The 12,628-nt window shown below is 36.0% G+C and overlaps 2 protein-coding genes across 2 annotated transcripts; both read right to left on the bottom strand.

Moving 5' to 3' along the window:
- On the bottom strand, positions 1,427-3,872 carry LOC18789319 (putative F-box/LRR-repeat protein 23). Its single transcript, XM_007225926.2, has 4 exons — positions 3,631-3,872; positions 3,290-3,473; positions 2,537-2,958; positions 1,427-2,376 (listed from the first exon to the last, which is right to left on the bottom strand). Exons 2-4 carry the CDS (start codon positions 3,437-3,439, stop codon positions 1,767-1,769), a joined length of 1,182 nt encoding a protein of 393 aa, XP_007225988.2. The 5' UTR covers positions 3,440-3,473; positions 3,631-3,872; the 3' UTR covers positions 1,427-1,766.
- On the bottom strand, positions 4,418-12,628 carry LOC18788642 (UBX domain-containing protein 4). The gene is made up of 12 exons (XM_007222786.2): positions 12,334-12,628; positions 11,649-11,793; positions 10,771-10,866; positions 10,161-10,237; positions 8,775-8,854; positions 8,161-8,221; positions 7,496-7,563; positions 7,285-7,366; positions 5,697-5,780; positions 5,516-5,593; positions 5,020-5,139; positions 4,418-4,787 (listed from the first exon to the last, which is right to left on the bottom strand). Exons 1-12 carry the CDS (start codon positions 12,499-12,501, stop codon positions 4,611-4,613), a joined length of 1,236 nt encoding a protein of 411 aa, XP_007222848.2. The 5' UTR covers positions 12,502-12,628; the 3' UTR covers positions 4,418-4,610.

Below are 12,628 nucleotides of genomic sequence, written 5' to 3'. Positions count from 1 at the left end.
GGCAACAAGCCACTCATCATCCATGATGCCAATTTAGCACTCATGATTTTGTCAATCTCTAGATTTCCAACTCAGGGTTTGGTTGGAGGCCTTCTAATACATCCATTTCCTTGTCGTTTATATCCCTGTAATAACCCACTGTAACGTCAACCCTTGTATATTTGCTTAACCAGCTAAATTAGATTCCTGTATTTCATCTCTGTCTCTCGCATTTTCCAAAAATCTACTACTTAGTTCACCTTCTAATTGGTTTAAGCCACCCAGCTCGTCAATTCCATCATTCCTTTCGTTATCTAAAGTTAAGGAAGGTAATGTTTGCAAATGAGTCAATCGTCTCATCCCAAATGCAACTTCCACGTACTCGTCAAAATAAACATGCCTCAAGTTGATCAGATTTTGCATTTCCTTTGAAAACCTTCAAAGATGCCGTGTACTACACATTCTTAACGTTTATAGATTATAAAGCTTGCCAATAGATTTTGGCAATTCTCTGATTTTTGTTCCAGAAACTTTGAACACGCGTAAAGCAATTAAACTTGACAAGATGTTGCCGATTGAACTTGGAAAATCCTCAATTTCAGCCTTGTATAAATTTAACACATGTAAGGAATTAAAACTTGACAAGATGTTGCTGAGGGCTTCACCATTCGAAAATAAGGAGCACAATTTCCTAGCATTTCTTTCCGAAATTCCTTGTGGTATTATAAGAAAGATACTCTCTTAACTGATGGGAAGCTACCAGATGTCAAACTCAGCTCCCACACATCTAAGCCTAGGCATACCTTCCAAATGAACAAGCCTAAGATTTGGTAAATGGCCTAGTGATGGGACTTGTTCGCATTCTGTGCAACCCCTTATAAGCCTAAGATTTTGGCCTGTGGAGGATCAGGAAGGTATTGAACGTTATAGTTTTTTAAGGCATATATAGTGGCTGATCTGAAAACCGTTCTTAAGTCCTAACTGAGTAGCTTAGGGGAGTTCATTGCAGCCTTCTCAGCAGATCGTGTGCAAGCACTTCCAGGATTTGTGAAGCTAATTCACTGCCCTGGGTCATGGTAAGTAGGCTGGTTTGAAGAGATCATGGGATGATATAGATGGAGACCCTTATTTGTTGCCTGGCTTCATCTCGTCTTTGCTAGTTCTTTTCTAATGGTGGCAGAGCCCATCATGAGGGGTGTAGAGGCATGTAACTTGTAAGCAGGTGAAATGATTTTAATTTCTTAAGGTACTCACTGCTCAGTTTGTGTTGTAGAAATTTACAAAACTAAAATAAAATATAAATATAACTCTAAAAGGCATGCCGATTTGCAAGGAGTTTATAGCTCAAGTGGCTAAAGTGCTACGATTTCCACCTCCCCCAAGCTTTTATCAACAACAACAACAAAACTCAACCACGACTTGCAGACAAAGGGGCTTAATTATATCCAGGAGCATAAACTTCAATACAATTTTAGCTACATTACTAAAAATAAAATAAAAGAAGAGATCATCAGACAATAATATCTACTATATTAGATAATTACACAACCCAAGGTTCAAGTCTGTAGCCTATTACATAAACCCTCCAAACCTACCAACAAACTGAATTTACAATTCTCAACTGTCACTACCCGACAGAAACAAGTCTCAATCTCAACCATCAATCACTTCGGTGTCATGGAAAGATCGTTTAAAATATCGAACCCCGTTAAGAAAGAACTGGACAAGAAACACCTAAGCTAATAAGGGTATGCTTTGCTTTGCTTGAAAAGCACTCACATCAATGTCTAAATATATTTGTGACTACGCAACCACAGAAGAGGGTCAACATATCTAGAACCCTCACAGCTGAATTTACCAATATGAGAAGCAAGCACTGATATTTCAGCATCACCTTCATCAAAACCACAGCAATTCCTTGCATCCAAAAGCACAAGTTCTTCGCAGCCTTGAAGTAATGTGGCAAGATCATCCCGATCAATGAATGACTTCCTCAAGATTAAGTACTTAATATGAGGAAGCAAGTTGACAATTGCCAACACATCTTCTCTTCTCATTAAAGCACCCGACACATTTAAACCACAAAAATTCTTGCAGTGAATGCGGATCTGTGAAAAGATTTCCTCAAAATTATAGCTGCATAAGAAGCTAACATTTGGAATAATATCAGGAACATTCTTATTATCTTCCCTATTCCTTAAAGCAGCTGGCACATCCATGTTGAGAAAATTCTTGCAGCAGCCCATGCTGAATTGTAAAAGGATCTCCTCGAAATTATGGCTGCCCCCAACTGACAACAACTCCAAATGTTTGCACTTACCAATCAGTTCTGCAACGATGCTTGGTGAACAGAGCAGTAAACGTCTGGGCAAAGACAAACCCTTGAGTCCATGACACCTGCAAATAAAAGTTCATCAAGACTCATTTTACAGGTGACTATAAAATGGTTTTAATGTCAAAGTGCATGTCATAGAAAATATAGCTTAACCAAAGAGTCACCCTTTTCTCTCTATCTATAGACATCAAAATACATTTGAATGATTTGGAGAAAACTTACACATTCCCAACATATTTCATTGCAGCTTCCGGACAGACTCCAGGTAGCCTCAGGAAAGTTGCATGTCCTTTGCTACGATTGACTACGAACTGTATAAATCCAGTGTCAGAAAAACAGGTATCATCCATACGATATTGACATGCAAATCTATTCATCAATGCCTCAAAACAGCGACGATCAGATTCAATGTCAATATCAGCTTCAATTTCATTATCACAACACCAAAATTGACGAGTTTCAAGGTCCATCTCAGTTTCAGTGTCAATAAAAATGAGACGTTGCCAGCATGAAGGGTCGAGGCTCGCCCTGTGCCATGACTTGCACACAAAAGGAACATTTAAGAGCAACGACCTCATACCAACTCTTCCAAACACATTCACCAAACAGTCCAGAGGTAAGTCCTCCCATCTTGGTTGATCAATCTACAAGAAACGAAATCCAGAAATATGGCTTATTCATATATTATTGTACAATGCATAACCAAAATGCATACCAAGGACAGCACAAGGAAATTCAACATAGCCAATCTAGTCTCAACTCCCAACCTCAAAGTAAATTTTTTTTTTTCCTTCATTATATTCATTTTCAATCTTGCAATCTAAAACCACCATGATGTAATCAATATTTTCAGTAAACTTTTAAGAACAGGATGAACTGAGAAATCCAACAAATTTAATGAGTACAAATTAAAGAATATATATATTTTCATTTGTACCCTGACAATGATAGATTATCGTGCTATAAAAATCATACCTGGTCAAGCTTCTGAAGGTGGGTTAGGTATTTTTGGCTATTGGAGTTCCAAGAAAAGAGAGAAGACAAAAAAGGTGGAATTAATGCTCGTACTCTTGAGCAAAATAGACAAAGCTTCTCTGCACAAAAACCTAAATACCCAAACATCATTCCCACAGCCTCAGACAAATTCAATGAGTTTGATCTGCAAACACGTAATGAGGTAAATCAATATCAGGTTAGGAGAAGAAGACTTTTTAACTTGAAAACCAAGTAAAGGACTAATTGAAGAGAAAGGGGCAGAATTTAAAACGAAAACTGATAAGAAATTTCTAAAACCCTAGATTAAAGATTAAAATTACCCGGAAGAAGAAGAACTGAACCAGGTTTTAGTTTGAAGGAAGAAGAAAGTTGAGCCAAGAATCTTAATTCCTTCTTTCTTTATTTTTTTGGGTCGCCCGAATGTTGATTCTTGAACGAAAGTTGAATTGAAGTGAGAGAGAGATAGAGAGAGAGAATGTGTCTCTGATGAGAATTGAATTGAGTAGTGGGCTACGCTGTTATGCACGACCAATATGAGTATTGGGCTGTTCTACCGTACCTTGGGCTGGACAATATGAGAAGGTCTCTATATATATATATATATATATATGTATTCTAAGAATTGTCTTTAAAAGAATAAAAAAATAAAAAAACTCAAAACTTATTCCTCGAATTCGTCCGCCCACCGAGAATTAGATATACTTTAAAGCTTTTTTTTTCTTTTTCTTTTTTTAATTGTTTTATGAATATTTAATACAACACAGTTTTATTTCGTATGACATGATTTTAATTTAATTTATTTTTAAACAGAGAACTACTTTTTTTCACAAATGGTTTCAACATGAATGGCTTGCTTTGCTTCAAAATAAGTAAACTTTAATTGGCACTTGTGAATCAAAACACAAATAAACTTTGGAAGAAAATCCTCAAATACAAAATCGAAATGGGAGGGAGTGGTAAACATAACCCTGTGCATGATTCAATGACAAAAAATATCTACAAACCCACATATCCTATCCCTTATACAGGTAATTTACAACGCAAAATACTTCAAGGCATATAAAGCATGGTAGTATAACAAAATATAAAGTGTGAAAATCGACACCCTAGGTTTAAGGTGTTCCTTCTTGATCCAAGTTAATCTTAAATGAAATTCGCAGTAAAGATCCCTTAATTCATAACCATATATTAATAATGGCCAAAACGGTGTAGTAATGTAATAAACAACCCGAAAGCATCAATTTCACCTCACCAAATCCGAAAAAGAAAAACTGTATATATAATGAAAACATCTTTGAACTTAAAGAACACCGAAAAAGGGATTCTTTATTGCAGAGTCTAGCTCAGACCCAGCTGAATTCAGCACTGCCATGTCAACCTTGTCCCTAGGAAGAAACAAGAACTCGCTCCCTTCTACCCTCTCAAACTCGCACAACTCAAGAAACTCAATACCTCCTTTGAACGAACCAACTCTATCCTGTTAACGCAATGAGTGATTGATAACAAAGAAAACAAACAAGGAGTTATGTCAACAAACAAGAAACATGGGCACTAAAAGAATATAGATCAATAATGGGGTACAGTCTATGCAACATTAAACCATTAACATCTGAGTCCAACCGAAACACCTTGTAACGAGTATAAAATCATATAACAGGAAAAGATTTCTCAGCAGATAGCTGTTTTCTGTGCATGATAAGTTGTTCTACCTGGAAAGATTGGTTAGTGAGTCTTATTTTTCTATATTTCTCCTCATCGGGATTTCTGGCAACATTCCCTACAAAAGTTAAAAGAGTCTGGAATGCTCTCTTCACTTTGGCATCGTCCTCCTACGCACAGAAAGAGAAAATAAGGCCATTGCCCACAATCCATACAACAAAACGTTGAACAGATAAAAAGTGAGAGCAGTTTCTTTTCAAGAAATAGCATTTCACATATCTTTTTTTCCTTCTTATTTAAAAAAGTAACTATGGCTGGTATCTAGGGTCATGGCTTAACAGTGTCAGTACGAGTGACATTAAAAATACAAAAATGAGCACTTGAAACTAAGGAGAATCATGAAACCCTTGAAAGGAAAACTTAATTTTTGGTCTCTTGTACCAGACCTGTATGTGGTTCTTACAAAAAGGCCCTCAATATCAAGAAGTTGAAATTTTATTTTCTTGTTTTTAATGAATTATTGACATTACAGGCAACAGTTTTTACCTTGTGGTTCTGCTTGAGAGATCGCAAACATTCTCTCATTTGCTCTGCTTTTGTAGCAGGCCTTATGGGCAATGAGCTCTGTACGTCAGATACCATTAATACAACAGAGGTGCATCAGTACAGGTTTCAACAATTTCTGAATGGCATTATAGGTAAATAATATATTTAAACAAGCTCATGCCTTTTTCTCTTCCACAACAGGTGCAGCAGGTTTTGCAGTTGAAGGATCTTCTGGTGGCAACCCAAGTCTCCTCCTCCTTTCTGCCTGTACAAACAGATAAGGAAAAAGAAAACTGATTTATTATTATCTAAAAAATAAGGAAACAGATACAACAAACTGATAAAAGGGGGAAGCAAGTTCTAAAACAGCATAATGAGGTACTTTTAGGTGTGTATTATATATATATTTTTTTCCTTTATCTTTCTTTTATAGGAAACAAATTTCAATAAGAAGAGATAGCAGTACAAAACAATGGACAAGATGTACACAGGATTAAAGAGTGAGAACTCAAAACAACATCAGCAAACTAAAAGAAAAGTCATGGTACTATATCTACTAACTTACTTGTCGATCCTAGTTGTCAAGTCATGTAATTAAGAAGTAAATTTTCCCAGTGAACATTTAAGACGAATTACTTGCAAGTGCTTTCCATTCACTTTAAAAAGAGGGTTGAGAGGGAGGTGGATATCTTCTTTATACTAATCTAAATACAGACCAGATCCACACTTGTTAACCCTCCAACAACATAGAAAGTTCAAAATATGAAAGGAAACAAAAAATTTAGACTAGCTGTTTATGTGAAGCACAATGGGAATTCACTTAGTGCACAGTGCTTTAGCTTTACTAGACTACAGAAACCCTATGGTCATTGCATTTATAACACAAATTCAGATGAAATAATCCAGACTCCACATGCCCTACAAGATAGATCAAAAGTTCAAATTTATGTTAAGCCTTATATGGTTCTAATAATTTTACATATTTTAGGGCCCGTTAGGTTTCGCGAATCAGAAGTTTGGGAATGGGTATGTCATTCCAAATATGGTAAACAAGTCCCTTGGAATGTGATACATGTTACATAGGAATTGCACACCCATGAAGGATGGAATCAAACCCTTGGACCCCCTCGGGTACGCAGTTTCCATGCCTTGGGAATACATTTATTGCACTCTTGATGGCTAAACCAACCACATTATAAATTAAAATACCACCTTTTTGTTTTCCATAAAAAATCTTGGAATTTTTTTATAAAAAAAGGGTATTAGTGAAAAAATGAACAAATTTTGATTTTCATCACTACCTACAAAAACTAAACATGGGAATGGAAATAACAGGTATATCCTGGTTATCACTTCCCAGCATTTTCAAACAGTGGAATGAGATACTGTTTTCACTTTCATCCCCAAGGAATGAACAAAGGAACTTTCATTCCTGAAGAACTCATTCCACTACCAAAAGGCTCCTAAAATAAACTACTCCCTACTTTTCTCAACTAATTGGCAATCAAGAATTTGAACAAGGTTTGCCTCCACTAATTCTTTTTTGTCCATTAAACTCGATTAAAGGTTTCCTCTGCTAATAATGCTTCACAGACTTGATTAAAGAAAAAGACATAATTCAGGTGTGAGTTTCACTCACCAGTCTCTGAGTGGAAAGCTTTAGACAAATGATAAAAGAACAAAAACTTAACAAATTGCATGTAAAGCCAAGAACTTAGTCTTAATTAGTTTAGTACAGGATTAAACAAAGTGGCTCTGAATATCTTTACCTTATCTTCCTCCAATTTTTGACGAATCTTTTCCCTAGCTCTTTTCTCTTCTTCTTTTTCCGCTTTTCGCAAGGCCACAATCCTATCAGAAAGAATCACATTTCCATCCCAATGGAAGATGAATCCAAGTAATGTGAGGAAAAAAGGGCATTGATGTCATATAATGGTAGATTGGAAAACAAACACAAAAGATCACTAGATGAAGATAAACCGTTTTCTTTCATTTTCTTCTTCCATTCTCTTCGCTTCTAAGAGTTCCTTGCCTACTCGAATCCTCTCCTGAAAAAAATATATATATATAAATAAAAATAAACATATCATCCACATTTGATCAAAGAACGTAGATTCGAAAATTGAGATAAACTGAAGTACTACATATTGTATACACAGGGCAGGATTTTGTAGGTTCTTAATAACTTCCTAACATAAATGAATCCAACCAGAATTCTTCAACATATATATCCAGATAACCAAAAAAATTAAACATATTTCTCCTTGAACTGAACCAGCAAAAAAAAAAGGATTGATTCAAGAAGCAAAATCTTTTATTGAGAACATAAACTATCAAGTATTAACAAAATAATAAGCAATATTATAAAAGAGCTGAAATTTTCAATTAATTGCATTAAAAATTTCATAAGGACGCACATGAACAAACAATACACGATGACGAAAAGGAAAGGCATGTCCAAGATTTTCTGCTTCTTTTCCTTCCTCTTTTTTTTTTTTTTTTTTATTCTCAGAAGGCATGTCCAATATTGGGATGTAACTTTTTCACAATAAGACTACCAGGCATGCACTTACATGCACATAATAGCTGGAAAAGGTTACTTTTGTAATGCAAGTAAAGATACGAGAGAAGACATTCAAAAGTACCTTTTCTTTTTCTTTTTCCATTCTCTTCTCCTCTTCTTCTTTCTTCTTGCGAGCTTTCTCCCTTAAAGGATGGTAGAAAAGAAGTTACAAGGCAATCGAATTAAATAGTGAGAAGCATTAAGCAAGTCTAAAGAAATTTTAAAACATGAGTATGTCTCAAATCCATGTTGTCAAAGGAAGTTACAGGCAAGTCCATACAAGGATACCTACACGATAAATTCGAGTAAAAGGATGAATCATATGCCCAAGCGTGAGTATTCCTCCCAGTTCAATGGAAAGGTTGAATAACCAGTAATTAACTTTTAAGGGTTAATTGCAGAGTCCAATTTCCATACTAGGGAAGAAAGACTTTTGAAGTGATTAGTTTGCTCTCAGTTATAAATGAAAGGAGGAACAGGGAGCTTCAATCTAAAATTATAAACCTTACACATGCTAATACGTATCCGCTTCAACAAACAAAATTGGGAGCTATAGCATCCAATAAAAAGAATGAGATTTATTATGACAAGCAGAAACTAGAATCTGCAATAACTTTGATATCAAGATTATCTCATTTTTTTGGTATGATCAAGATGATCTAATCAGTGACACTAAGAATGAATAAAAAGCACTACCTAAGCTCTTGTTGCTTGGCTTTCAATTGCTCTGGCGTGAGAGAAGGTTTTGGAGCCTCAACTTTGGTGTTGACTGGTACCTGAGCACAAATAAGTAGGCAAGTTTTACATATTTCTGAAGTTCTCTCTCTTTATCTTTTTCTAAAGCAACAACAAACAATAAAAAGCTAAACTATTCACCAAATTCTGAAACCCAGTAACTGAGAAGACATTACAATGTCAAGCAAAATCATAAGTCTTAAGTTTAACAAACACAAACTGTCCCTAAGAACAATCTCTCACCAAAACCTCTAACCTCCATCATCAAGTTTAGGAATCCCTAATCACCTCAATCACAAGCCTTCTTATAGTCAACCTTAATAACCAACCCTTCCTCCTTTCCCATCTTTCTATATCCAGCCCTGCACAACCTCATAACCAGCCAAAAGTATGTCTAAACTTTGCCTCTCATTCACTAAAGCACCTTGGGATTGAGAAGTTGTTTCCCAAACCGCTGTTCGCTGACTTTCTAAGGTCTAACCTTTCGCCCCCCTACTGAAAGGGGGCAAAGCCGTTTCGCACCACTGATAGACTACTTAAGAAACCTCTCTCAATTTCAGGGCCAACACTTTAGCATGCACCTTGTAAAATCTTGAGAGCAAACTTATAGTGCGGTAGCCGCTAATTGTCAAGGAGTCTGGTCTCTTTTTATTTTTGGAATAAGGCAAATAAAATTTGCATTAGTAAGATTTACCATTAAATAAACAAATAAAAAAATCCTGGACTTTTCTTAAAGAAAAATAATGCCCTAGAAATTTCCAACACCAAAATCATCCACTAAATAAAATTGTTCAGTTTCCAATAGATAAATTTATAAAACTTGATTTCTACTAATAGTCATCACTAGGATGTCAAACCTCCTCCTATCTTCCCTAATTGAGATACATTTTTTGGAAGATACTTTCTCAACCAGTAGTATATCATTAATATCAGCATAGAATATATACGCAAGTACATAACCAGTCTATCCAACCTTTTCTGCCGCAAAGTGTGAGTGAGTGAGTGATATTTTCTCAACTAGTAGTATATCATTAATATCATCATGGAATAGATATGCAAGTACATAACCAGTCTATCCAACCTTTTCTGCCGCGAAGTGTTTGCATTGAGTGTGTGAGTAAGTGATATTTTCTCAACCAGTAGTATATCATTAACATCATCGTACAAAAGATATGCAAGTACATAACCAGTCTATCCAACCTTTTCTGCCCCAACCATTTCTGCCGCAAAGTGTTTGCATTGAGTGTGTGTGTGTGTGTGTGTGTGTGTGTGTGTGTGAAAGAGAGAGAGAGAGAGAGGAGAAGATGCACATGATTCATATCAAGGATCAGAATGAAGGTATCATACTGAGGGCATTTGATCTATGTCTGGATCATTCTCATGTTCAACCACCCAATTGACTGCAGCCTCCAGGCTAGCATTACCTGGGAAAAAAAAGATATTATGAGCTGAGAGAATTAATATTGTCAGGTCGCAAATTTTCAATTATGTGGAACGGTTTCAAAATGAAAAAATTCACACGCTTACAAGCCTAGAAACCATTAAATATAGAACAGAGCTCATTGGTTTTAGCAGAAATAGCTGAATCCTAAGAATTTCATACTCTGTGAAATCCAATAAATTTAATAAGCACAGCAGCGTATGCACTCGCTCAACTTTTATGAATTCTAGTTCTTCTAATGCTTTCCACTGTGCAGGCTGTTTCTAGGCTCTATCTCAAATGGTAGCTACAAGAAGAACAGGCCCCAAAACTATAAACAAATGAACCTGAGTCCTAATCATGCAGTATTTCAACTAACAGAAATCACAAGTCTCCTAATAATCATTAGCATCCATCATTTTTCTGATGGGAACAAAAGATGGGGTAAAACATAAACAAAACCACTAAAAGCAAGCCAAATGTAAGAAGCTTCAATATCATTTAATAAATATACAATTTTTTTTTTCATGAGCTCACCAGAATAGTGAAGTGCACGGGTTGCCCGGGCTATTGAAAATCCCATTCCTTCGAGTTCCTCAAGCAGCTTTTTGTCAACCTCTGGAACAACCATTTCTAGATGAAGAAACATTGATCAGGTAATCATCGAGTCAATAAACAAGAGTAACAGAAATGACTAACCATAAAGAAAAAACCAGCCAATGGCAGTATGTTTCCTATCATAAATAACCAGGTTGTAAAGCCTGACTTCAGAATTAATTTGAAAAGTTAAAATGCATCTTCCATGTTCATCTACAACCATGATTTCTAATCTAGACCTGAACAAGCAGAAGCACTGACTGCCGACAGCCTTCTTAGTGAAGAACTTCTAAGAAAGACCATTAATATTTGTTTATAGGAATAACGACCATTAACAAAACAACGATGAGAACAAGTATAGGTAGTCATATAACTTTATGCACTTCTGTGCAAATCCATGCATTGGGGGAAGAATTATGCATATCTCCAAAGTTATCATAGTATATATTCAGACTTAATTTGAATAGAACATGGATACACAGAGGTACAAAATTAATGCTCCAAAAAAAACCAAAGCCCTTCAAATAAAACTGATTTCCAACAGCAGGAAGGAAGGCATGCCAAAAAAAAAAAGGCACAAAGAAAGGAAGAAGTGCACCAGGATCAAACATCCAAACAACATAAACTCTAGTTATGCATCATATTGTTGCACAGATACGGTAAATTCATACAGAATATAGCATCTACCGAAAAACTGTACAAATCCAACCTATCCAACCTATTTGCACTAAAAAGCTTTCCAAATATATAAGATCAAATTTCATGCTTTCACTGAACAGAACCTCAAGATATACAAAACACTCAACCGGAAGAAGTACCTTCTGCCTGTCTACTTGCACCAACAGCCTCTTCGGACTCTGAAGCTGTCACCTTTGGAACCTCCAAACTTATCGGCTTTACTGTATCCGCAGTCTTATCAACAAACTCGGTATGCCCCGTTCTTTTGGTATGCAAATCACTTTCCTTTATGATCAAACATATCCAAGCACCAAAAAATCATCAAACGAGTTTTCTCTATTGCCAAGAAAATAATAGTCTAATCTTCAATCTTCTAAATATACACACATGCGATAATTACTCAGTGAGCTCAGCTTGCTACCACATTCCTCACTCTCTGAGCTCGAATAACCAAAAAATCTTTAATTTAATCCACATGAAACTGAATTTGAATCAACAACCCAGAAAAGCAAATCTAATAAGGAGACCAAAAATTTCAATATGACAGTATATAACAGATAATGTGAGGATCAATCCCGTTTTTGATACACCTAAGTACCTTTGATAAATTAAAAAAACATTGCTGGTCATTAAGTTCAGTATACTTGAAAATAATAGAAAACAGAACAACCAAAAGTTTCAAAATTTACTAAGAAACAAAGATGCTGAATTCCAACTAATGTATATGAAAATTAAACTGAAATCCTACTGACCCAGATGAGCAAATTCAGAGTAAAGACAAAAACAATTGAATTTCAAGAGAGAAAGAAATAGTAGGGACTATACGGTTTTGGATCGGCATGGTTTGCCGCAAGAAGAACAGACGAGGTTGAGAACAGCTTCGGTTGACTCAGAGAAGTTGGAGTGGGAGGTAAGCTCGGCATGCTCTTGGGCTTCCTCCACGGACTTCAGGAGAGCCCCACAGTCCCCGCACTTCAGAGATACGCCAGCCATTGATGAAAGCTATCGAGATTGTCTCTCTTGCACCTACTCGGTGGAAATCAGGAGTCTGGCACTCCCTGAAGTTTTCCTCTCTTTTTTTCCTTTTTCTTTCTTTTTGTATTTTTTTTCTTTTTGTATA

The sequence above is a fragment of the Prunus persica genome, chromosome G1 (genome assembly GCF_000346465.2).
Source record: "Prunus persica cultivar Lovell chromosome G1, Prunus_persica_NCBIv2, whole genome shotgun sequence".
NCBI classification, from domain to species: Eukaryota; Viridiplantae; Streptophyta; class Magnoliopsida; order Rosales; family Rosaceae; genus Prunus; species Prunus persica.
This window is presented reverse-complemented; position numbering and strand designations above follow the sequence as displayed.

What these genes read in the sequence shown, in the direction of transcription:
- LOC18789319 (XM_007225926.2), bottom strand. Translation starts at nt 3,439, where the DNA reads ATGATGTTTGGGTATTTAGGTTTTTGTGCAGAGAAGCTTTGTCTATTT. An exon ending in ACCTTCAGAAGCTTGACCAG is followed by an intron (nt 2,959 to 3,289) that starts GTATGATTTTTA and finishes CGTTTCTTGTAG; the next exon opens with ATTGATCAACCAAGATGGGA. An exon ending in ATGAAATATGTTGGGAATGT is followed by an intron (nt 2,377 to 2,536) that starts GTAAGTTTTCTC and finishes TTTTATTTGCAG; the next exon opens with GTGTCATGGACTCAAGGGTT.
- LOC18788642 (XM_007222786.2), bottom strand. Translation starts at nt 12,501, where the DNA reads ATGGCTGGCGTATCTCTGAAGTGCGGGGACTGTGGGGCTCTCCTGAAG. An exon ending in AACCATGCCGATCCAAAACC is followed by an intron (nt 11,794 to 12,333) that starts GTATAGTCCCTA and finishes TTGATCATAAAG; the next exon opens with GAAAGTGATTTGCATACCAA. An exon ending in CCGTGCACTTCACTATTCTG is followed by an intron (nt 10,238 to 10,770) that starts GTGAGCTCATGA and finishes TTTTTTTCCCAG; the next exon opens with GTAATGCTAGCCTGGAGGCT.